This window comes from Onychostruthus taczanowskii, unplaced genomic scaffold, assembly GCF_017590055.1.
Source record: "Onychostruthus taczanowskii isolate IOZ18803 unplaced genomic scaffold, ASM1759005v1 scaffold6, whole genome shotgun sequence".
NCBI lineage: Eukaryota > Metazoa > Chordata > Aves > Passeriformes > Passeridae > Onychostruthus > Onychostruthus taczanowskii.
The window spans coordinates 5,290,388-5,317,080 of record NW_024503679.1 but is presented as its reverse complement, the minus strand read 5'-3'; the positions used below and the strand labels follow the sequence as shown (position 1 = coordinate 5,317,080).

The 26,693-nt window shown below is 37.4% G+C and overlaps 1 protein-coding gene across 6 annotated transcripts in view; it reads left to right on the top strand.

The window, feature by feature from the left end:
• The window catches only part of TCF12 (transcription factor 12), a 160,757-nt gene that overhangs the window by 28,616 nt on the left and 105,448 nt on the right, over nucleotides 1-26,693 (top strand). For all 6 annotated transcript variants that reach the window (XM_041418418.1, XM_041418417.1, XM_041418416.1 and 3 more), the window contains exons 4-6: nucleotides 13,408-13,481; nucleotides 15,416-15,484; nucleotides 26,040-26,142. In XM_041418418.1, coding sequence (XP_041274352.1) covers nucleotides 13,408-13,481; nucleotides 15,416-15,484; nucleotides 26,040-26,142 — 246 coding nt within the window. The remainder of the gene's footprint in view (nucleotides 1-13,407; nucleotides 13,482-15,415; nucleotides 15,485-26,039; nucleotides 26,143-26,693) is intronic.

Sequence of the window (26,693 nt, the reverse complement as noted above, 5' to 3'; positions counted from 1 at the left end):
GAGAATGTATATCTTACTCAGGGCAAGTTCTGCTCTGATGTTTAAAAATTCAACAGTAAACTTTGCAGAAGGAAGTGGCTTCCTTTATTTGTTATTTCTTAAAAAAAGCAAGAAATAAAATCCAAACAAATATTTTATTCCTGTAAATTTTTATCATTTGATGATGTAGTTGGTAATATACACAGTTTTTTTAAAGGCTAATTTGCAGATATACACCTGAGCGATGCACATGTTTATCTCCTTTGTGTGACCTTTTAAATGGTAGCTTTACATGTTAAGTAAATGGAGTAGAAAAAAATTGTTACTGGAGCTCTTGTGCTTGAATTTTTACATTTGATTCACATGATTCTTGCCAAGCGCCTTAAAATGGGTTTATTTAATTCACTGGGCTCTCATATCTCTTGTGGAAATTCAGTCAGGAGCTTGTGTTCGTTTGGCTGCCTGGGAATTCCTGTATGTGTCTGTGGAATGGGCACAAAAGGACACCGATGTCATCTTGTCCAGCCTTTCAGTTATGGGAGCATATCACCTTTGTTTGAGTTCAGGTGAAAAGTGTTAAGGTATGAATTCACTTCAATTTACAGGAATTTCTTAATTTTCTTGAAAGTATGTGGGCCAGCCTTGTCCAAAGGAATAAGTTTTGCATTTTTAGTTCACGTGAACATATGTTGTGGAGCTGTATGTGATTTTATTCTGAGTTCCCCTATAACATGTGTGAATCTTCAGATCTTCAGAATGCTCTCGTGCATCTGGGAGGGAGGGTTGATATTTTTCTTCCGAACCTTCTTCAGTAATCCTTCCCTTATAAACTGGGATGTGAAGATATTTAATGCCTTATTACCCTTTCACAAAGTGTGATCTGCAAAATACTCACATTATGTTGAAGAGTAATAATATTCTTTGTGACTGGAATATAAGAAATTCTTTCCCAAATATCAAGTCACAGCTGTCTTTTTCAAAAAAGCAGAAACTCTGTTCTCTTTTTTGTTATTTTATATATTTAACAGAACAGGAAAAGTCTGTCTTGTGTTAAAATTATTTGATAACCCTTATAAATGGTAACATTTTTATTTTTAGTGGTTGAGCAAATCTGGGCACTTATACAAATACGACCAAGTAAAGTACAAAATAAAGCAAATTCGGAAAGCTGTTGTTAGAGATAAAAGCCACCTATATGGAGAACTGAATACAGGATCTAAGACAAACAAAGTTGCCACCCAAAGAGGCAATATGGTTAAATTGACTTGTTTTGGCAATGCTTAAGATTCTAAAATGAGTAAGAGAAAATGGGATATCATAATTTGTAGAAGCAACTTATTTGGCACATAGAACCCAAGGCTCATTTTGGCTAAATTTCAAAATGTGCTTTGAAATTTTAAAATCAAATTATTAGTCTTTTTTCTTTTTCATTACAGAAGAAACAGAGGGAAGAAAAATTGAGTTTTGTTGCCATTTACTTTGAAGTAGTTTACTCTTCTAACTTTTGGCTAAAATTCTAGTAAGTGTACAATGAAGTATGTGTGGGAGTTTTCTGGCAGTGTTGAACTTCCTGGTAACCTGTTTACCCTAACATGCAGCAGATTCAATCTTTTACAGACTTTTAAATGAGATTATTGGTGTTTAATGTAATTGAAATGTGCATTTATTCAGTTATGTTTCTCACATACTGGCACAGTACCTACCAATGGTTCAATAAAGCCAGTAGTCCCAAAGTAGACTGCAAGGTTTTATGTATCACGACATAGCAATGGCTGGGTTTTTTCTTTTATTGTTTTTTTCCCCTGAAAAAAAATAGTTGTTTTTTTTTTTTTTTCCCCTTCTAAATACAGCCAGTCTCAGAGGTAGTAAATGCTTCAGAAGTGATGAGCTGGTTTCCCTGGCCCTTCACACATCTCTGACTTTGGCTTTCTCTGATTCTTGCACTCTCCTTTTCCTCTCTGCCAGCACTGGTGTTCTGGCCCGGTAGTGAAATACTTCTGTGAGCAATTCTGGCCAGAAACCAGTGAGGGTTTGTTATTTTTATGGGTCTGTTTTCTACTAGTTTCATTCTGAACAGGTTTACTGCAGGTCCCTAGAACCCTGGAGCTAGTGCGAGGGAAGATGTGAGGCAGGCTGTGGGCAGTGGGGACAGTGAAGTGTTAAGGGAAGCAGGATGGCCTCCTTTGGGTGGCAGCCAGCCCTTAGCTGTTGGGAGGATAGCTGTGTTTGCATACATAAACCTTGACTCATAAGCTGTTGTTTGGCAGTGGTTCCTGCATCAGAATCCCTTGCTGGAGCTGGGAAGTGCTGCTTGCCTGTGTGAAGGCTCACTCTGCAGAGGAGCTGCAGTGGGGCTGTGCTTGCAGGGTGCCTGAGGGCATGGGTCTGTTGGACACTGTGCTGGTGGGGACCAGCAGTGCTGGGGTCTTGAAGGGTTTTAGAATCCTTCCACTTCTTATTATAGCTCACCTCTAATATTGAAATTAGAGTATTTGTCCTATATTTAATGTAAAATCATTCACTCCAGTGTTCTGGTTAAATAGCCTTAGAAATTGGTTCCTAAAACTTAGGTGTAATTTCTGTAGGAATGACATTAGGAGACTATTTTGTGCTTTTGTAAAAGGAGAGACTTCTGAAACATCCTGGGAGGAGGAATTAAAGAAAAATAATTAATTATTGATTACCACTTGCTTTCTGACTACTTAGGTAAATGTTTCAAAGTCTTTAAACCTGTATTGTTATTCTAAGAAGGGTAATTACTAGGTAAGGGTGCTTTTGTCCACAGAAAGACTGTCTACCTAAAGAAAAATAATTAATTATTGATTACCACTTGCTTTCTGACTACTTAGTATTAAAGACTTTGAAACATTTACCTGTGTTATTATTCTAAGAAGGGTAATTACTAGGTAAGGGTGCTTTTGTCCACAGAAAGACTGTCTACCATATTTTATTGGCTTTCAGCATTTTCTAGCTGTAACCTACAGAACTGCTGTGACAGCATGCTTGGAGAAACAGCGACAGCAAATTTATTTTGTATTCAAAGTGCAGCTTGTCCTCATTAAAAAAAAAAAAAACCAAAACAAAAACCAAAGGCATGAGTGCACTTTAACAGCAACAGGTATGTCTGTTCTGGCTGTTAAGAGTATGAAGGCAATTTAAAATGGGGTTTCTTGACTGTAAATTCCAATTCTAACTTTTTTGTCAAAGTTCTGCTTCTGGAGTGTTCATGGTTTCTAAGTGCATTTTATTAAGAGTGTTTTAACTCATGTAACACTTGTTACCAGAAAAGCATTGAAAACTCAGATTTCTATAAAAAGTGTGATATTTAGGATTTAAGCCAAAGAGAAATGTTATGCAGTTGAACCAGACTATGGAGTATTAAATGAAAAGCTAACAGAAGAAATAAAAGGAAGATCAGTAAAGTCTTCAAACAGGAAAAAAGTCTTTGGTTAAGAAGTGAAGTTGGAGAAATGTCAACATCTTCACTGCAGATGCAGATATTTCTGGATTCACTTCCACCAGAGCCAGAGTCTGTCAGATTTAGTAGTTATAAACTAGAATAGAAAAGCAAGTGGTTTGTTTTTGTTTTTTTTGTTTTTTTTTTTTTAGGTAGTGGGATACTACTTTAAATTATTTTCATAATAGTTGCATATTTCTGCTAAACTAGCAAATTTAAACTATTTTAATTACGCTTCAGCATTTAAAGACCACAATGCTGAGCACAGCATTGGTTACTCTAGAAATTGTTACTTCTGCCCTGCTGATCCTCTAACAGTGTAATTTTGTTGTTTAAAGGTAGTCTTTCCAGACTTAAGCTCTAACAATATGGATATACTGCCAGAAGAATGTTAAAATGTGGGTTGTTCCTGAAGGGCAGCAGAAATCAGCAGATCAGCTGATACCAGTGAACGTGGGTGTCATACGATTTAGTCCTGCCATGAGCTCTGGTGACACGTCTTAGTTCAAAGGGAAGCACAGCCTTTCTTTTAAACAAAGGGAAAGAGTGGAAAGAAGAAAAACAAATGTTTTTGGGGATGGAAGGTGAACCAGGCTCCCTTAGACATCTCAGTTGCTGCAGTGCTGCTGTGTATTAGCACAAGGCCCATTAACATCAGGCCCCAGTCCTCCTTCCACCTCGTTTGTTGATGTAGGAGACTGAACTGTATCATATCAGCTTTCCAGCATTGTGGGCACACCATCATTTACTGCCACTCACACTAAAGGAGCTGTCAACACAAAGCCTGCCTGCCTGCTTCAGGAGGCAGCTAACAGCCCAGGCAGCAAGGAGCTTGATTCAGCAAATATTTGAGCAGATGTAATGATACCTGGCACATTTAAAAACAGATTTCTCTCCTTTGTCAGAGAACGTATTTTTTTCTTGATTTGAGAATGAGATTTAACAATACCAGTAAAATCTCTGTCTAATAGGCTCTTGGAAGAAATGTCTCAATGTTGAGAAAATAAAGGTTTATTGGGGTGGGGGTTTTTTTGAGTTTTTTTAAGGTGTCTCAGGGCCCTGCTAGCAGCACAGGTTGTGCCAGATCTCCGTTTGTTCAGACTGGATTCTGGCTTTGACTTTTGGAAGTAATGGAATTATTGAGAACTGTTGGTTTTGGACCTCTGCAGAAGGAGAACATCTGGCAAGAGCCTTACTACATTCCAACTTGCTTATGGAGGGGGAAGCACTTGTTGGTATAAAATGCAGACTGGAAAAAGTAGTCCTTGACACTGCAGGCTGATGTTAACTTCCATCAGCTCAAATTATCAGTTATATAAATGCAAGTAGAGATGCTTCTAGAAATTTTTTAATAGTTTGCTTTAACCCTTTTTTCCCCCCTCTGTGCCTAAAATAATGGAAGGAAACACATTTTGCCCTCGGCAGCTCTTTTACTGAGGGAAGAAGGTACTGCCTTTCCCTTGGACAAACTGGAAGGCACTTCATTGTGCTGCAGGGCAAATAGTGGAGCCCTAATCTTGCAAAAGCTACTTTCTTGATTGAAGATTAAGTATGGAGGGTTTCTTCTTGATTTTTTGGCAAAAGTGGAGAGAAATAAGTGAGTCAGGTTGTAATAAGTGAATATTGACTATATTTCTTCCATTGTTTTTTCCACATCTAACTTAGATCCTACCACAGCTCTGGTTTAGGTGAGCAGATGTGCAGCGCTTGCATTTATCCATTAAGCATTCTTCCCTGTTTAAATACTGAGTAGATAAGCTTTGTTTTCAGATTTAGAAGAGGGTGTTTAATGCTGAAATTTTCATGCAATAGACACTTTCCTCCAGCTGTATTGAAAGAACCAGAACTCTCTCATGACAGACTTAAGTTCACACAACCCTGATGTGTAATTTCAGTTTTGCTTAGTAATGAGAGTTAATTCCTGCAGCTGACTTAGATGTGCTCTTTAGAACAGGAAAGTGTAAGAAATCATCTCATTGAGGATGTGCCTGTCTGGAGGCAAGCTTAAAAACCTTTCAGACTTCTTTGTATTCCACATGCTTTGTTTTATGGAAAATGTAAGACGTTAGTGCATTGTTGTTTTAATGTGAGAGTCTGAGATGCCATGCTGCTGGTAATAGGCTTTTGATTTCAGTATTGTAGGGTTGCCAAAAATCAGCTACAGAGGTACTGTGTACCTTGGCAAAGTCTAGGTTTTCTTCCACATGCTTCTATGAAGTGGTTTGTTCTAGATCTTATCAAGTTCAAACTCAGGCTTCTGTGATCTTGGCAGTTTTTGTGTCTTTGTTTGACATTATTGTCAACATGGAGTTACACTGGCCTTCTTTTGCCTATACTGTGTAGTATATTTGCCTTTATACTTAAGGCTCAAAATTCTGCCTCACTAAATTCCAAGCTTTTTGTCTGATACTTGATCTCTCCACTGGTTCACCTTCATGAACTTGGGAAGTCAAAATATATGCTGTTTCTCAAAAACATTTTTAGTTTTTGGTTTTGTTTTTTTTTTTTTTCTTCCTTCTCTGCTTGGTACATCAGAGAGTCTCTTTTCCCTTGAAAGATTTTGGTGTTAAGGTATTAAAGATCTTCTAAATATCATGAAAGTAATTTTAATTTGTCACAATTGGGTTATCTTAATTGTATGTGTATAGAGATACATGGCAATCATCAACACCATGAAAGGATACTGACCTCAGGGTGATCTTGGAATTTGTTTTTCAAGAAGGTCAAAGTTTGCTGGACACCTTGTGATACAGTAAATGGTTAAAATACTTCTTCTTAATATTTTTAGACATGTTCTTAGGAAAGCTGTCACACTTGCCATGTTTTCTTTGCTCTTGAGAGTTAGAACCTCAGTTACACACCGTAACTCACATTAATTGTGTTCTGGTGCCTGAATTGGTAGTTTTCTGCACAATTGTGTTGTAATACAGTTGGTAACAGTAGCTGTTGCCTGTGAGGCTGTATTAGAATATTTTTGGCCTGGTGTGTGCAGTCTTGTGACACTGGCCTTGATTTGGTGTGTATGTATAAATATATATGTGTATATATGTATTTGAAAGTGTGTGGTTATATAAAGCAGTTGAGTCATAACTGAAGTAACCACAGGAACATTTGCCAGTAGAAAGGATTATTATGGTAGCTGGTACTGTAGGGCTGAGACTTGCATGTTAGAGCTGTTCAGCCTGATACTCCATGGCTCAGCACAGAGGGGAATAAGCAGCATGATGCAATTTAATAGCAGTTTAACTGTGTGTGTTTGTGTGTGAATAAAAGCTCTGGGTTGTACCCCTGCTAAAGGCTTCATCTTTAAGCTGGTGTACTTTATTCACATTTGTAACCAGGAAGGCTTCAAAATGTACTCTGTGGGCACACATGTAAATATTATTTGTATGTAGGATAATTTATGAATATTAGCATTTTAATTTTTTAAAAAATTTAACCTTAAATTGGATCAAAGAGTAATATTAAAACTTGTATTAATATAGGGAATTTGGGGGCTGTGTATGTGTGAAAAATAGCTTTACTGTGTAGTGCTTTGAGACCTCAGTGGAAAATTCCTTTTTCAAAATAGTTTAAATGCTATTTTTTGTAGTTTTTCTTGTTAGTTTATGCTTGAAATGTCTGAATATCTATACACAACTAACAAATGCTTGTTACATACAGTGTTATAAATATGCTCTCCTCTTTGAACAGTACCTCATGTACCTTTTCTGGCAAGATGCATATAGCAATGTGCAGTTTTCTGGTTTAGTACAGTTTGTGTGGGAAATGCCAGTTCCAATTTGATTTTGAGTGGGTTGTATTGTATTTAAAATGTCCAGGTCATGCCAGGTCACTTGGTGTGTTTGGGGACATGATTTAGAGTCCAGGAAGCAGAGAATATGAGGAAAGAGAAGCAGGTAGTTGCTGATATTTCTGTAATGGCAGTGCTCTTACAGGAATTAGTAACCCAATGTTGTTCTTAGGGAATACATAGGTCTTATTGCAAGAAATGAATAGGATTATTTGTGAAATCAAGTTAAAAGTAGTAATTGCCTTTTTTTAAAATAGCAAATTATATTTAGCTAATGAGTTGAAACAAATCTAGAACATAGTTGATAGTTATACCGGAACTGTACTGCCAGTACTGACTTTTGATGCTAATAGACACTTGTAAAACAAATTCAAGCTTTTCTTCAGTTTTCCTGAACCAGCATGCTTCCCCCCCCCGTTTTCTTCTGAATTATACAATGTCTTTTGTTGCTTTAGAAAAAGTTCTTAAAAGCATACACCCTGAAGTTTTAGTCTTCCGGAGAAAATACTGTTCTTGCAAATCACTTTCCATATGCAAGTATAGGTTTTAAACAGCTTTACATACAGGGAGAATTCAATTTGGTGATATATTAAGTTACAACTAATTTTTAATACCTGCCAATGCCAATATTGGTCTAAGTATTGCTTATTGTCCAGGTAAATTTTGTACTTGCTGTACCTTCCTCCAGCTTTAATAATTTTTTCTTCTGAAGTTTTAATTGTGATTACCTGTTCTATAGATAGAAATTAACTTTGTATGGCATATCTTCTGACTATTATTCAAATACTTTCCACAATGACTGGCATAGTGGATATTTATTCTTTGCTATGTCAAATAATCATGCTCTGGGAATCTCCAGGATAAACAATGTTTCAAAAATGAAAATGAATTTATTTACCACTATTAATAATCACAGTTGATATTTCAAACAGATCTTACAAGCTGATCTTTGCAAAGATTAATATTCAAATGGAAGCCAGTGTTTTATGGGTACTAATTGAGGTAACCATTGTCCCTTCAAGGGGTCTTCAGTCTCTGCAGGGCTTCCTTGGACATTTTAAATCCCTGCCATTAAAGGCTGGTAGTTAAGATCTCAGCTCCCATGGCCATGAACCTGGCTGGACAGGTGAGGAAAGATAGGAAAACTAATAGGTAAGCCTAGAAGAAATGTCACTTTTACACTGTGCAGTGGGTTCAGTGTTCAGTCTGTGACACCGTGGCTCAATACAGGGAGCAGAGTGAGCAGCATCGTGCAATTTAATAAAATTATCTTGGGAAGTTTCCTGAAGTAATTGTCAAGTCCAGAGGTGGTACCAGATGACAGACTCAAGATGGTGTAGCTCTTCCATGCATTTTCTCTGGAGCAAAGGTACAAAAAAGGATGCTCTGCTACTCCACTGGTGCCTGTAATATGCAACTCTGTTACTGGGGAGGAACTTTGCCTTTTGATCTGAAGACACTGGGGGGAACTTGGTATCTGTATGCTGGAACACAATTAGTACATTCTTCAAGAAACAGTCTGCATTGAGATTTGAATTTTTTCCCCCCTCCATGCTTGCACTTCCCCTTTCTTTTTCTTTATTGTGGAAGGAGGATGGAAAGTTCTTTATTTACGTAGTTTGAAATGAAAGTGGTTTGTCTTTTACCTAATCAAAATATTGCATCTCAGTTTATCCCAATGGCACTTAGACTGTTGATAGGTTGCCTGCCTTTCACTTCTCTTCTCAATTTGATTAATGTTCTCAGCTTTGGATATTTTAAGCCTACCACGTTGTATCTATTGTCAAAGCTGCTTTTGGTTTTGGGTGTCATTCTGGTTCTCATGTCGTCTCTGTTTTCTCCCACTTCCTGAGGTAATAAATGAGTGGAACTTGGTCTTGTCTTTTATTTATGTCTGACTTGTGAATTTTGAGTTCTTTGTTAGAAAATAAATGGTTTTATTATATTATTGAAAATATTACATCTAGTATGAAAAGAGCAAGATGTTGAGAACTAGTATTAACCTATTCAAAGTTAAAATATTTGAGTATAGTATATCTCCATCAAATATTATTACTATTTTCATCCCCTTATGCGAAAGTCTAGACCTAAAATATAGTTTTGGATAATAATTGGAATCATACTTCACAATAGACTTTTGCAATATATGGCTTAATGGTAGATTGATATGTTTGTGTGTCTGACATGCAAAACACAATCAGCACTTTTATGGTTTGTGCTGTAGGTTTTTTGTAATTGATTTCTGATGTTGAATCTTATCTGAAGGAATATCATTACTCTGAAACAAAATTGGATAAAGAAGCTATAAAAGATAGAAACTCATACCTTGAGTACCTAGTATAACAATCTACAATGTGATTTTTTTTTTGTCAAATCATTTATTTGATCAACATCATAGCAGATGGTAACCCTATAAAGTATATTATAGTGTTTACACGAACATTAGAGCCCGTGTCTCTTGAAATAAGTTTTAAATATAGTCTTCTTTGTCTTATGCCAGCAAGAACAACCTTCATTTCAGTTTGATTGTAAGATCAAATTTTTTTTTATTAGATGAATGTTTGGATCTGTTTCTTCAGAATGAACACATATGTTGAAATAATGAGGCAACAGGTTTCTTCAGGTTTTCTTCTAGAATAGCTTGAAATGCTCACAGCAGCATCATAAAAGTGATGTTAAGCAAAGCCTGTTTAGAATCCAATGCATAAAGCCAGAAAGCATCCTCATGGTTTGGTCGGGTCTCCCCGAGGTGAGTGAGGACACGCAGCCTTTCCTGCGGGCTGGCCCAGCTCCGGCCTTTGGGCCGTGCTCCACGCGCTCTTCAGGCCAAGGTCAGGAGCGTCCTTGTCAGGCCAAGGTCAGGAGTGTCCTTGTCAGGCCAAGGTCAGGAGTGTCCTTGTCAGGCCAAGGTCAGGAGCGTCCTCTCTGGGACACACAGCCAGCGCTGTGGAGGTGCCCTGTGAGCCAGCCCAGCCCCAGACTGCCAGCTGAACCCGCTCAAACAAACATCACACTTAGAGAGTTACTCCCTAATTAAACTGCAGCATATGTGCTATAGAAGTAGTCAGTTTTGATTGAGAACTATGAAATCATGAGTCATTTCAATTACTTTCCGTCCTCAATGCCTACTAAAAAAGGAAGTGGGGGTAGAACGTTGTTTTACTCCTGTCTGCCTGAATGCATGTGTCTGTGTTTTTGGACCTTTATAACAACACAGTTCAGTTTCCACCTTTTTTGCTTTACCTACAGAGGCTGAGATACTGCAGCCTTGCCCTGCACAGTTTTCAGTGCTCTGCTAACTGTCACAGCTTTCCAGTGCTCTTTAACATCCATGATTAATGAATGATGAATTCATCCATGATGAATTAATGGATACTGGAATTGGTCACTGCATTGCCTTGTGGAAGGGGTTATACAAAGGTGATGATCCCCCTAGTTCCTGTGTTCTCTTTTGCCTTTTCCTAGAACTCTTTTCATGACACTTTTGCTTTGAGACTTTATTGAATTTATTACCATAGGTGACTCCCGTGTTCTTTCTTACCAAGTGTTCCCCACTTCAAGGCTTTACATTCAAAAGTGAATCTGATGGTGCTGGCTCAGTCGTGTAGGGTTAGTTTTGGCTTGTTAAAGTAAGCGTTGTTTGTTTGTCTGTGCCCATCCTGCTAGGAATGGTCTGGGTCTTTGTCTCATCCAACATTTGGGTGGTTTTCATCTGTCACCCATGGAAAACACATTAGTCTAGGAAGCAGAACAGATTCCAAGAGCACCAGGGTAGACACACATCTGATTTCCTGGCTGAGTGTTGCTGGCTACCTGGGCAGCATTTGTTTGGTGTCTCATGCTGATGGAGACCAAGGGCAGCAGAGGTATCATTCCAAATCAAATCCAGATGTCAAGCAGCAGTAAGCCAGAGTCTGGTGTTCTGTGTGCAATACATGATTCTTTTTTTCTTGTAGCCTTCACAGAGCATTTAAAATATGAAGGCAGCTTCCTTGTGTGAAAATTTTGTGTAAGAGATAGGTCTACATGTAAGCTTGTTTGAGGCTTATAAGAATTAAAAATGCTGCATGAAAAGGAGGAAAAAGACACCTGGCAGGAAGAAGGAAGTTAGCTAGAATAGTAAACTGTACTGGGCTTTTTTAGAAAAAAAGAATTCTGGGAAGTAGTCAGAAATTAGTTTTCTTCCCTATGTGAAGCAGTTACATTTTGGTTTAGAGCAGTTTCTTTAAACAATTTATTTGCATAATTCAAATGGTAGAATTAAAATACTAGAATTCTTAGCTGTACCATGTGCTGATTAAGCAGAACCATAACATAAGTTCTTATGTCTCACTGAATCAAATTTTCAAATGAGTAGCATGTTTTACTGATTAGCATCTGAACACTCTATGCTAACCATTATCTCGTCACATATTTCCTGAAGTGGGTTGGTATAACCTACTGTATCTTAAATTTTCCCAAGGACTTCGTCTTGCAGTAAGATATTTTTCTTTTCTCACCCCACATACGTCTCTTTTGAAATGAAGGCAATGGAAGACTTGTTATGATAATGACTGGATTACTGGCACTGTTGTTTCTGGCAGAAAAGAGTCAATTGTGCCAAAAGATTACTTTTGCCTTTGTCAGTGCCAGCCACGACTCTTTACTCAGCTCCTGGACCAGTTACAATGAAACAACAACAATACTGTCAGCTGCAAAGTGCAGTAAACTTCCTCAAACTGCTGGCTCAAGATAGCAGTGGTTTTGCATTTTCAAAGAGCCTTCTTCAACCTTGAGGATCTTTCCTGCTGTACACAAAAAGTGTCTGTAGTTTTTATTTGAGTGATTTACTGTACTTTCAGTTTAACGTTCCTCTTTGCACGTTTTGTCAAAACATTATTTTATAGCTTCACAAAGCACATTTCTTAAGGAAATAATGATTAGAATTGTAATGGTCCATAGGTAGTTATTTACAATATCAGTTTACATTCAATTTTGCAGTATGGCTATATGAGAAATATGCATGAACATTTTATAGTTGCAATATAAAGATAGGGTTTAGAGATGGTTGTATGGAGTAGCTTGCACTCTACTCTTACTTATAAATTGGGACACTTAGTTCTTATTTATAAATTATGACATAAAACTTCATAAATAATTTATAGTATATATCACATAAAGAATGTATGCTTTATATCAAAACACTTTATGAGAAAAGTTTGTATGACAGGGAAATAATGAGTTGCATTTTGTTGGCCAGAGTGCTTCGAAGCCTGCAGTTTAGGATGGAAATGTTCCACATGTGACAAAAAAAAGTCTTGTGAAGCAGATAATCAGGAACCTAATTGATAGGATAGTAGCAGCCTTATCCTATATGAAGGAATTTTCTACAGGAATTCAGGTGCTTTTGCAATTAGCTGTTTGGGAATGTGGTTTGACCAATTAAATTGGATAGAAATTGGATAATACATAGGGTATATATTCTGATACAGTGTTTAAAGATCTTTTCCTTCCCTTTTCTCTTGTGAGCTGCAACCTGGATTTGCATAAAGGGAACTGATTCTAAAAGAACCGTTACGGAGTGTAGAAAATATTACTGTTTTAGTAGTGCAGAGACCATGATTCTCTGTGGGTTTTTTAAGCCATTGAAATATAACCAGTCTGTCTTGCCTTTTTTCCCCATTATGCTAAAATATCTTGTGTGTCACATAAAGGCCAGCCAGGGGAAATAATTTTGCACATTTTACAATACTTAAGCAAGACACAGGAGCAAAGAGTAGATAATAAGTATGTGTTTCACAGTATGTGCTGCAATATTTCAGTGCTTGCTTGAGATGCAGATAAATCGGGCTGCTCAAAAAGCCATGATGCTCACATCGTTGTGCTTGTTTTGTTACTCATGCGAATTTCTTACGGATTGGGTTGGGCAGACAGCAGATTGGCAAATTTCTTGGCTTTTTATGCTCCTGTTTTCAGCAGCTGCAGGTGTCCAAATGAACAGGTTCCTCTGTAGCCAGCTTAATTAATAAGGAAGCTGTTCATCTGAAGTTTTGCTTTTAGAAACACTCCTTTATTATATGAAAGCAGATGAATTTACTTAGAATGTATGGAAGCAGATGAATATTTTTTCAGGTTGCATCAAAGACCATTGTTTTTGCTATCATTTCTCACAGGTTTTTATTTTTCTTTTTATTGCTAGGTATGGATGAGCGAACAGGTGCCACATCCTGGGGAACAAGCGGTCAGCCAAGTCCTTCATATGAATCTTCAAGGGTAAGATACCCACATAATAATTCATAATGAAAGTTTATGGGAATGTACAGCATAAATCAGCAGATTATTTGGCAAAGTTTTTGAAGGGAAACTCCTTTCAATATACAGATTAGCACCTTTTAGAGACTTTAACGACTTTGAGGACCTACAGCATCAGTTTAGATTTGTAAGACCAAAAAATATATAGGCTTTGAATTCATGAAAGTAAACCATATGTATGCTTGAATGATGAGCGTGTGTTTTATTTAACATATAGTCAGAAATTGGAAGTAGAAGTCAGGTTATTTAGGAGCAGATTTATTGGCAAAGTGTAGGGAACATTTGCCTCTCTATTAACATTAACCAGCTATAGTATGTGCTCTGTCATGATGTTGAAGAGAGGCTTTTCTTTTTAAATACCTTTCTCCTGTTCTCAGTCCAGCCTCATCCATCCCACTTACTGAGCTGAAGGTTCTTGCTAGTATCTAATATCCTAAAATAACATGACCCTTTTCAAACTAAACACAATGGTCAAAGCAAGCTTGCCCCTAGTTACTCACGTTCCCTTTCATCTACTCCATTTTCTTTTTAGGAATATTTACTCCCTAAAAGGACAACGAGCTAAGTACCTGAATTAGATATACACAGCATACCTGCTGTTGTGATTTCAGTGCCTTTGAGGCAGAGCTGTGCTAGCACTTGCACCTTTGCAGCTTTCTTGTGCTGTGCAATGAAATGGGTCGGCTGCAAGACCTGCTTCAGCTCACTGGGTGTTATTATGGACTCTGCCTTACTCTGGAAGACAGCAGTAGGAAGGTTTCTCATGAAGTTCTGATTTTTTCATTGATCATTAGTAAATAAATTATAATAAATGTGGAAGTACTTTATGTGTGGAGGAAATATTTCTATGCAACATGGAAATTCCACTTTCTTTTAAAACTTCTTGCGTAACGTGGGGCATGAAGCTGAACCTTCAAATGCCTCCTCTACATTTGAAATGCAATCTTACTGTGCAGCTTTATGTAACTCATATTTTTATCATGTGTTTGGTGTTTTGACTGTCATTTTTTATGTTGCTGATCAATTTTAATCGATTATGTGTTAAGCTGACTTAACTGGAATTTGAGCTTGTGATTCATTGGCTGTGTGGCTGTATTAATCACAATTTTTTGCATGGTGGAGGATCAGCCAGCTAATATTTGAATAGTGTAAAGTCAGTGAGCATTATGTGTTAGTTTTGGGGGTTTTTTGGTGCTTTTTTTTGTTTTTTTTTAAATGAGGCAATAAAGAATGGTCACCTGGAATGTCATTTAGGTGACAATAGTTTTCTTCTAAAGAAAACTCAATTCCTTTTCACAGGAAAATGTAATTCCTGTGGTCTCCCCAGAAAAGTGAACACTAGAAATATGTATTCTCTGTATATAGAATTGGTACAGATTAAGAACCACAAATTAATTTGTCCTGTGGCTGGTATCTTCTGTAAAAAAAAAAAAGTAGAACACAGGAATTTCACTTCTGAATTCACTGAAAAAGCACTGGACTTTGTTTACCAGTTTAAATCAAGCTTGCATGCATAAATTTTGGCTATGATGTATGGTCTTTAGTTTTTGGTTTTCTTTCAACTAATGAGGCAAATTACTGATTCAGGGTTTTGAATAACGATAACTTCTGTCTACTCCTACATGTGCTGCTAGACCAGATGTCTCTGAGAAAGAGCAAAAATGAGTGTGTGGGTCTGTATTGTGAGAGTATAGATTGGTTTCTCGGAAGGCAGGGCAAATCATACACAGCCTTTTACATTTCTAGGTTATTTCTTGTGTTGATTAACACAGAGTTTAAGTAAGATGTAATTGTCTTAAATGTTCAACTTTCTAATCCACTGCTTTTCCCAATATTTCAATATAGAATGTTCTTCTTGTCCTAATTGTTCTTATTACTTGTTTGTCTGTTTACAGGAAAATGGCAGTCTTCATGGAAAAAGCTCAGATCTCTCCACAGACATAGAAAAGTTGAAATCTCAAGAGGTACCACTTATTCTTTTTATATTGTGTGTCATTTTCAACTTTTTGTTTTCAAGTCCATGTGCAGCCTACTACTTGAGTTTTCTGTTAAAGGTCACAATATAGTGTTAACAGCTATTAAGAATTTAAAGTGTTGGCTCACTCTTGGCTGGAATTTCCAAAGACATGGAAAGAGAAGCAGTTTTCAAGTGAATAGAATTGGAATTTGGTGATAGTTTAGTGCATACCTGTTGAAAGCTAATGCAAAAAGATGATGGAATACTGGTTAAAGGATATTTTTCTTTCCGAAATTCTCCTGAAGGTTCAGTGTAGTTTAAATGGTCTGACTGTGGCCAGCAATGGTGCATAAGGAAAGAGTGTAAGAATAGAGCAAATATTTTGTCACCTTTACTGTGTACTGTCCTAGCAAAACCCCAGCTCTTTGCTTAGATTTCCTGGACAGAGCCAACCTTTTGGACATGGTTCTCATAGCTGCTGGTGGGCATGCTCTCTGCTGTTTGTGAATTTTTCTGGCTTTGGTTACACTTTTGGCAACAATTACAAGGATTTTATGCTGAAATTTAGGGATTTTTTGTCTTATGTGTGCTGGCCAGTGATGCAACTGATTGCCACCATGTTCCTGTGTTCCAAATGGTTACTGATACGCTTGAGAATTTTTACTGTCTTCCCTGCAAACACCTTTACTTTACAGGCCACTTGTATGTTCAGCCAAGCTGAAGAATTTTAATCTATTGGTATCTGCTTTTATAGTAACTGCTCCTAACCTGTGGTTGGTTCTTGGTGCCGTTCCCTGAATCTTTCTGCTCCTTCTGTACAGCTTCAGAGTTAGGGTGATTTTGACTGCATGCACTAGTCAAGAGGAGGGTATACCATAAATTTCTGCCTTACATAATGATAGATTCATTCTCTGTTCCTTTCTTGTTACCAAGTAATGCATTTTTTTGATTGCCACTGAGCTGCAATGTGATAATGTTCTAAAAACTGTGTAGAAAAGTAATATTTTGTCTTACATTGCACCATACTTACTACTTTGTTATGACATTAAGTTATTTTTGAGTGTGTTCATTTTGTATTTATTTACACCAGATTTTATCTGCACTTTTATTACCAATTTCATGGAAAACTTTCTTTGCAACTCTGCACTAATTTTTAGTTAGGATTATTTAAAAAAAAAATTTTGCTATCAGCAAACTTTATTCTATTTGTTTATCCACTCTTTGATTTATTAATGGAATTACTGAAGAGTGTTGGTGTGGGTATGGTTTTTTTTTGGGGAATTGGGGAAAACATACTGGCAATTTCTCTTCACTGTGAAAACAAGAAGTATGTTCCTGTGCTTGGGGTTGGTGTTTGTCATGGGTTTTAATCTTTTCATCAGTAAGTAATTCAGACAAGAACCTTCTCTCATATGTAATAGCAGTTTATTTTATTTTAAGAGTCTCTGGTAATATTTTCTTGAAAGCTAAAACATTCTTACTTCAATAGTGTCTTGAAGTAACATTAAAGGCTAGGAATTCCAGCAGGCTTGAGAAAACCTCATAGAGGAGCCTTGTCTTTCCATTACCTAATGCTAAATAGTGTTCTAACACTGAAAGAACAGCAGGTATTCATGTTCGAATTTGCTGTGATGGTCTTAGACTTGTTAAAAGGTACAAACTGAGACATTAGTGACTTCTGTGAGCAAAATCTCTTTTTGCATATGTACACTGTTTTGTTAGAAAAATGAATAATATGAGAAGATACTATTGCGGGGCATGAAGACAAAAGTAGGGAAGCTTTGTTTACAGGAATAATTGTTTATAGGAATAATTCAGGAATGACAGTTAGCAGTCACTGGAATGCTGGGACGTGCTGATTGTGACGGGCCTCCCTTATTCTTGAATTGTTGTACTGAAGTCCATGTACAATACTGTGTACCAAGTTTGTCTCATGTGGGGCTTGTTTTTCTTCCTAGTCTCCAATCTTGTTTTTACCTTTCTGTGTGCAGCGGTGGTGGGTTTTCACTGAATATCTTTAGTTGATGTACGCAAGTCTCTCCCTTATCTGAGTGATATAGAACTACAGATAGTTTTGCACGTGTTCATAATGCCTTGCACTGGAAGAGGAGCTCTTAGGGTGTTTTGCAGAAGATGGTAAAGCTGCTTTTTCAAAGTCGTGCTCTCCTGAGCTGTTTGAAGTGTATTCTGAGGTACTTGACTGGAGTACCATGTCTTCTGCACAATAATATATTGTACAATAATATATTGCCCTACAGCACTTAAAGTTTGTCTTCCTGTTTTGTGATGGTCCTGAACTTTTTAGCTTTCCTGTGTATTTGCGAGTTGCCATTTGTAATGTAGCAGCATAATCACTTTTTTTGGAGTAATTAAACATTTTTTTTTGTTATAGTGGTTCTTGTGGTGTGGCTAATGATTGCTGTTTCATGAAGAATAATGCTCTGCAAGGTTTTCTTTCGTTGTTTTGGTTTTGTCGTAACAAAGGAGCAATAAAAGGAGCAAGTCAGTTTTTGATCTGTTCAGATTGCTGTCTCCAAATTAAGCATATCTGAAATGTTTTTCATAAGATATTTCCTAGATGGATTTCCTTTTTTATATACACACATAATAATTGTAACTGTTAAAAATTTAGCATAAATTAGTGAGGCATTTTTCTTCCAAAATTTAACCTGCGGGTGTTTCAAATAATTTGCAACATGTACATTGCACTAAAAGCTGTGAATGTACATTTTGACCTGATTTAACATGAATCTAGCTTCAGTGCTGAGGATGCAGTTTATCCTCCTGTTCCTTTGCATAACTCTGTGTATGAAATTGAAGGCAGAGTGGAACTGATGAAGATAGCACTGTTAGATTAGATGGTTTGGCAGCATCAGGCAACAGGTTGTTCCCTCTACTGTATGTAAAGTACTCAGACAGGAGTTCGAATCCAAAATACTTCATGTGCAATCTATACTCCCCTCACCTCAAGAGTACTTGTAATTTGCCAAGAAGTAAAAAAATAGTAATGAGATAGCAGGTTTTGAAATAGTATTTTATACCTCTTAATCTCAGGTACATAACAAGAAGGGAAGCTGTTAAATAGCAAAACAAGACAAGAGGGACACAGAAACACAGTAAGTGTTATCAAGTCTGTTGTATTTGTGTCCTTTTTGTCCTCTGTTTTTTTTTATTTATTTTTTTGGCGGGGGAGGGACCTTGTTTGGTGGTTCTACTGCTGGTTATTTGCTTTTCCTGATGTATTTTACAAGGTAGCAGATGATTCACTGTGGAATTAAAACCCAAATTAAATATTCCATATTCAGTGCTCAGGATTCTTGCAAATGCAGCCTACTTTATAATTTGATTCATGAGCAGCATTTTTCAAAGCAAGTTCTGTTTTTTTAAATTCTGAATGCTTTAGTCAGGTTTTCAAGTATCTTCTTTAAGCGTTTGTTGTTAGTCTGTTGGCTATACTTGTATCATTTCATCTCCTGGTTTATAGCTTAGATAAGAGCTAGAAAAATCTGGTTTCTATCATATGAATTTTTCATTTCATCTATATTGGAGAAGTGGATCTTTTGGTTGTGGTTTTTGTTTTGTTTTTTATTGCCACTACCTACCACATTGGAATTAGCATTGGAATCTGTTCACAAATTAGTTTTCCATGTGGCCAGGGAATTGTCCTATTGCATATCATGTTGATATTTGTCTCACAGGAGTTTAGAGAGGTGTAACGGGCTATTGGGTTTAGCTGTTTAAAATCAGATTTGTCACTCAGTAACTTAACTTCTTGGAAATGGATTTAGAGCTGGAGAAAATGATGTTTATTAAAAAATAAATAACATTCAAAATAAATTTGAAAAAAGAAACTGTGTTTTCAATTGTTTTCCATTCCTGCACACACAGTTTTCATATGTTTCAATTTGGTATGGGAAAAGGAGCTAATGAATAGTTTTAGAACTCTGTTACAAAGCATGTTACTTAGGGTGTCACTTAGAGGATACTTGTGAAAACTCTCTTGACTTTTCCCAATAATATGTGAAATTTGGGGTAGTGATACCTGCTTTTGCCCCACCATGTTGTAGCAGGTGACCAAATTACACAAAAAGCTGCATTTCTGTCTTTAGGATATTGCAGTTGAATGTTAACACTTGCTGATGGTTACAGAAAGGGAATCATAATGAAAGCTAGAAAGTGGAGGTAGAAAGCTCCTTGTTTCTGGTGTGATTGGATGGTCGTCGTCAGCAAACTGCATTCATTCCTCTGGTTAAGGAGCATTATCCAAGCTTCTTGTGCAGCTGAAGGAGATGGGGTTGAAGTCCTGGCTGTTCTCAGGGGGCTGGGAGCCTGCAGAGGGAGATGTATTTGTTTCCTGGCACATCAGACAGGGCTCAGCTTGGTCCCTTAGCTTTTGGATTGTAGTGGGCAAATGAGAGCAACGTGGATGAAACAGTGTAAGGAGTGTGGGGAGACTCCCATCATCATCCATCTGCTCCAGACTTTGTGAGATTGTTTTGGTCATTGCTTGGAAACAACATTGTTCCCACTGATAGTTGCAGGATTGTTCATTATTTAAATGGAGTTATGGCCGTGACCTGTGACAATGTGATGTTTGTGGACGTTCTGTTAAAGTCAATGAATATAGTGCAAGTGATCCTCAGGGCAAAAAGGAAGAGTACTCTTCTCTGGATTTATTTTTAAGTTACCTTATTTTTTTGCAACATTCTTCCTGATCTATGTGTTCAGTAGACCAAGCCAGGTTTTTGGCTCTCTAGCCTTTCCTCTGAGAGCTGTTGACAGATACATCGATTCAATGACTAAAAATACTCTTCTTTTTCTTTCTTTTTTTTTTTTTTTTTAAAGGTTGTGTATTTCTGGAATTATTCAGAATCATAGAAGCCATAGTCTTTTAAATTCACTAGGACATGTTGGTATGGCTGTTGTACAGAGCCTCTTGTCTAACCTTCAGTCAGTGACTCAGCGCAATGTTCCTGGATGTAGTCAGTCTCTCTGGTCTGTCCGTCTGTCTCTCACCGCCTCTGCATCTTGCTTTCTTTCCTCACTTCCCTCCCTCTTCTTGTATTTTTTCCCTTTTTGTTTGTCTGTAGAACTTTCAGATTAGTTTGGAGTGCCAGATAATCCAAAATAAAGTGGATTTTAGCAGTAGCTTCACTCGTTCATTTACACATTAGTCATTTGGATGACTGTTGCCTGATTCATAAGTTCATTGCCAAATTTAGCTTGCAAGGGACCTCAGTATTCCTGAGCTTTAAACAATTAATATTTGTTATTTCAAGTCAGCCAAACTATAAAACTCAAGGAATTGAAAGCAGCATTCATTAAACTTAATCTTTTGGTCTGCAGCCACGTCAAACTGTGAACTCAACCATTCATTTTAGTGGAATTTTAATGTCTTAAGTTTAAAGGCAGTAATTGAGCTATATTGTAAATTGCTAAAATGCAAATACGTGCTTAGTGATCTGGCAGCTTGGTTACGAGCCTTAGATTTTGGTCTGTTCCCAGGCACTTGTGTAGGAGAGGGCTTGGGGCTAAGGGAGGAGAAACAAACAAAACCCCTGTTATCTCTAGTCTAGTGGACTTGAGCAAATGAAATGCTGTGGAGTAGTAAATTGTACGGGGAGGACAACTCAATGAGTCGAGTATGAACTCAATAAATGCATAGGAAAATGATATGCCATAGTGACAGTATCTTCTCCATTTTTCACATTTTACGCTGAAGTGGAAACAAGTTGTTGTGGTTATTTAAAAACAAAACCAAAAACCCTACAACTTGATTTAGGGTCAGGAGTACAATTTTGCTTATGCATGGACAAATGCTGATGTGACTTCAGAAAATAATTGCTAAGGGACAATAGTTTTTTTGTTTTTGAAGGGGAAGTAAGTGGGAGAGGATTAATCTCACAGAAAACCTGGAACCAGTGCAGTGAAAAAGGGTAGGGACAGTGACCTGGGAAAGGTTTTTGACTTGTTCTTAGGTGACTTCTGTCATTAAATTTAAGCAAAATGACAGAACTTTCATGGTCATTAAAAGACATGGAGTTTTAGGAGGTTAATTACCACTGTGTTTGTAAAATGGGGCATAGACTCATTGTGTCAGGCACTCTTTCATGATTTGGTAGGATAAGCATGCCTGGTAAGCAATGTGTTTACTCTGGGTGTATGGGCTGGGGATTTTTCCATTTTGTCTTCTGAGTCTTCTAGAATAATACATTCGAGATAATTTTTGGGTGTCTTGTGTACAAGTATTAATGATTTTTTAAATAGCATCAGATTTTGAATTGCTTTGGCTGTGTTAGCATCCCTGTGCTGGGGAAATCCTGATACAGGTAGAGCCTAAATTATTTGGGCACTGGGGGTATCTTACCCAGAAGAGGTTGGAATGAATGTTACAACTGTGGAATTTTTAAATTGGTGGACTTTATTAATCGGAATGATTAGAGAACATCACTCTAATCCAGTGAAATCCTGGAAAAACGAATAAAGTTAGAGCATGCAATGTTGAGAATGCGTTCACTACTCAGTTAAATTGCAGTGCTAATTAGCAATAGTCTTTCTGCTGCATTTCATCACAGGTATTATTAGTAGACAATACCTGTTGCTTTTATTTGTAGATGCATCTGGCTTGGTCTTTCTGATCACAAACAGTCAGATCCAGGGAGAGGCCTGTGCAAAGTGAACAGTGACAACATTAGAAAATGCTGTAAGGGAGCAGTTAACCCCAATTGCACTTTCTTTGGGCTATAACAGTACAGAAAGAGAAGTTTTGTCTTCCTCTGGGAATGTTAAAACTTGCTTTTGTAATAGCTATGAAGAGGTTGGAACAAGCAAGACAGTTTTGAGTCTACAGCTATGTCATCTAATCATATTCAAAAATCAGTTTGCTTTCTGCAAGCAGACAAATGCCCTCAGTTATCTGCAGTCCCTTCAGAACAAAGTGCTTAGAACAGGGAATACTTTTGTCCAGTAACACCTGTCTTGTGGACTTTTTGCCAGTTATTTGCTAAACACTCCAAGTGTGCACTCTGATGTATATTAATCCATTGGTAGGTTTGCTGAGGAGGCACAGAGGCAGAAATAGGCATGTGTATTCAGCAGGGAATGTCTCTTTCCAGCCTTTCTATGTTAAACATGCCTTGCAGGTAACAGAAGGTAAAAATGCTCCAAAGGGCTTTGGAAGCCCACCTGTGGTCCAAAGAATGACCTCACCAGCCAGAATATGTACCATCACATAGCTCTCCCCAAGAGAGGAGAGGAACTTTTGGCATGACTCATTAGTTCCTTTTTCTGCTTGCAGTCTGTATCAATCCAGCTATAGTTAAGTGAGCTTCAGTAGATTAGTCTTCAAATTGTCAGGAACTGAGATTTCCTGCCTTTCTCAGAAAGGAAGAATGGAATTTGGCAGTGTGTATTATTGAGTCTTGCTTAAAACATGGATTTGAAAAGGGGCTCTGATAGAATGTCATGTAAATCCCTCGCTGCCATCTTCTGCTGCTTTTGCCATGAGGGATGAGTTCATGTGCCAGCTGATTGTGTCTTCTCTTCATTACTCAGTCGCACAAGTGGGATGTGTCCTAAAAAACACTATCCTTCATTGGTATTCCAGACCTTAAGGCTTTCAACTGTGTTCTTCTTTGAGCAATAAGCATATGTTGTCGATTTGCACTATTGTATTCATTAAATACATATTTTGAGATTTCATTGTATGACTGGAAGCTTCCAGTAGCTTTTCGGAAGCTATTCGAAGCTTCTAAAGTTTTATCTATGATTGGTTACAGCTCTTCCCAGTAGTAGTACTTTGCTGTTTACTCTGTAGGTTAACAATACAGATGCAAAAGCAAGGAATGGTAAGAGGAGTGAATTTTATTTCAAGTACAGTTTAAATGTGAAGAATGCTCTGAAAATACTGGGTAATTTAAATCACTGTCCTTAGAGCTCTTCTGATTTTTCTTCATTTGCTTTTGTGAATTGCAAAAGTTGTCAAATCAAAACTGCACGTGTTTGTGGTTATTTTGTATTCATTTAGAGTGGGTGAGTTATTTGTAGGAATCAGCGCAGGGTTTCTAATCCCAAACAGAGCTCTGTGGCCTGAGTTGATAATCCATAACTGAATACTGAGACTGAGTAACTGGTGTCAGGCGTGCTGGCCAAGGTAAGACCTCTTTACATTGGTCCGCTGTAGGTGAAGGCATAGGTTATAATTTGCACAAGTGTGAATTCTCTAGTGGCAAACAATGAGATGCCTGATACAATTAATTTTAGGAATTGTGTTAAAGTACAGAAAAAACCAATTCTACTTAAAGGGTTTGTGTATCTCTTAGTGCGTTTCCACCCTGTATACCAAATGTTTTGTTTTCAATGGCTTTGGTGTTGTGAAGGATAACCCCGAGTATTTTCCAGGCAGATGAAGCAGTTGATTTGTCTTGTAGTACAGAAGTACAACTTGGATGCTGTGGTAATTGGTTGCAAGTGCATTCTGGGAAACTGAGAGGGTATATGAGAAGAACATGATGTCAAGTATTCTTCACAGGAATTTTGATGATAGAAGGAAGAATATTCATTTTTGTGTGAACCACCCACCCAGTTCTCCAATTCCTTTATTTTGTGAGGGGATATGAAATATTAACATAGGGAGGACCATTAAGAGTCCTGTGCATTAGGTAGATTGTGTTGCGTTATGTGCAGCCATATATGAAATGAGTCTTACCCATGTTATATTTGCAGTATTTATCTTAGTTACTCTGTAAATATAGATGCCTTAAAGATTGCAGTTTCTGGGCCTCGTTTGGGCACCACTTGCTGAATGACTGAGATATGGATCCTCTTTTATCACTGATAGTGTCCTTTAGTTTCTTTCTTTTAAAAATATCGCTAAAATCTTAGTAAAAAAGGTTTTTTAAAAACAACCATTATAAGGAGTAAAAGCAGAGACACAAATACAAGGCTGACTACTTAGGAGCTTTATTTTTCGCCCTGTATTTGCAAATTTTTGTTTCTTTATTCAGCAGATTTAATTTCTTTCTTGTTTCATTTCAGCATAAAAATAAACCACATGTGGTGACCTTAGCTAGGAGCCACTCCATTTCCTCAGCAGCTGCTGTTCCACGCTGCTTGTCTGACAGACAGGGCTAGGTCATGGTTTCCAGAGGACACCCTTGTGGTCATAACCAAGTTGTAAATGTCACTAAGATTGTTTCTGGATGCCTATCACAAGTGTATCGGCGATTCTGAAGCAGATGAAGTCAGCCAAAGATTCAGTGGGGAGCTGGGTCTCGGGAAGGATTGCTGTGCAGCCCAACAGCAGCAGGAGTGTGACACGCATCCAATAAGCAGCAGCAGTGCTGTGACAGTTCTTCAGCCCTCACTTAGCAGCCCTTTGGTAGAACTGACAGCACGCCTGCAAAGATAGGGAGGCCTGTTTCAGCCCCATTAATGTTGTCTTGAATGTGAGCCTGCGGTCTGGAGAAATGATAAATGTTCAGTGATTGATGATTTTATAGTCCCAGGGCACTTGGGATGGTTTCTGGTTGCTGTGAACAATTCTCCCTCCTCTCTTAATTAGGCCTGAGCTTTAGGTTTCTGAACAAGAAGTGACTAAGTGTGAATTGTAAGATAAGGTTTGCACAATATTTTTCACAACTTTGGCTATAAAGGAAGTACAATTTTGAGTGCCAGGTCTTTCAGGTTTTGTGCAGAATAAGTGATTCTGTGTGCATCTGGTAAGTCTGAAGGGTAAATGGCATATTCATACCTTTATACGGAAAAGCTGATGGGATTTAAAAATGTCTTGAGGAGAGCTTTACTAAGTGGGTTAATTAAAGAATATCTACATCCAAGAACTTCTTTGTTTTCCATCTCTCTGTCTTTGGTGTCAGCTTTCAATAAGCCAGTACTTTCTGACTGCGTAAGGGGCGCTCCAAGCCTAGTAAGCTGGCTGTGCTAATGGTAGAAAAATGAAAAAAAATGTTTCAGTGCTTGCTTGCAAATTGGGTGACAAAGTTGTTAATTTAATCACTATATGGAAGTAAACCTTTTGTCAGTGAGCTATGCTGGCTAGTAATGTGATAGTATCAAAATGACTCTTAATCTGTAACTTTAATATCAGGCTGCAAGAAGAAATGAATTTGTTCTTCTCATCTGCACCAACATTTTTTCTTCACATTAGTGACTCTTCCTGAACTTTTTACTGTCTTTTATTAATGCAAACAGAAAGCTTAGGAAAAAGAAATTAGTTGCAAGTTCTTCAGACTAATTTTACTCTCTGTGGTTAGTGACTTTTAACACTAAGAGGATTCAAATATCAAAATATCTCTGTATTATTCAATTTTTAGACATCTTGTCCATGAGGACACAGCTTATTAAGAAACTATGTGGTTTCTTTTTGATGGGGAGAAAGTAATATGTGGGCAGAGAGTAATTTCTGTGAGATAGACCTGAAAGCCAACTTTTGTGATTAATGACCAATTGTGACTCTGCACATTTAATTAGGAAAGTGTCATTACACTCAATTAGCAGGGCTGCCAAATAATCTGTTTAATACTCTGGTCTTTTTTTTTCTCTAGGGTTTTGCAGACAGTCCTCATTACAGTGATCACTTGAATGACAGTCGATTAGGGCCTCATGAAGGATTGTCACCGACACCTTTCATGAACTCAAATCTGATGGGTAAGTAGGTAATTCTTTACGAGTATCCCCTCAAAGCCTCTTTGGTCAGAAAGAGACATTTTTCATTCCCTTGTCTAGGCCTGACATGTCAAGCATCTGGAAGTTGCTCTGTTTCTCATACCAACACTGACTTTCCTATTCAAATCTTTTTATGTTGGGCGAGTTCCTCAGAAAGGCTATTACCCAGGACTTTTTAGAAGAAGGAAATAGATTTTCTTAATTTTATCTAGAAAGCTGATCTATTTTGATTTGATGTAAATTCTAAATTATTTTAAAGGTTATTTTTTCTTATTTTGGGTTGAAAAGACATTTATACCAATTATTTAAACATTTTTTTTCCCCTAACGTTCGATTCTTGAATTACCTACCAATTTACTGTAGGCTTCCCTTCAGATAATAATTTGAGGGCTTGCTTCTTATTTTTAATTTTCTAATTTCTTTGATATTTGTTGTATTAGACATTCTGTCACTTCTAAGAAATAGATGGAAACTCCTGCTTCCAGATCTGTTTAACATTTTCTGCTTTTGAAACTGGAAAAAAAGCAAGCAAA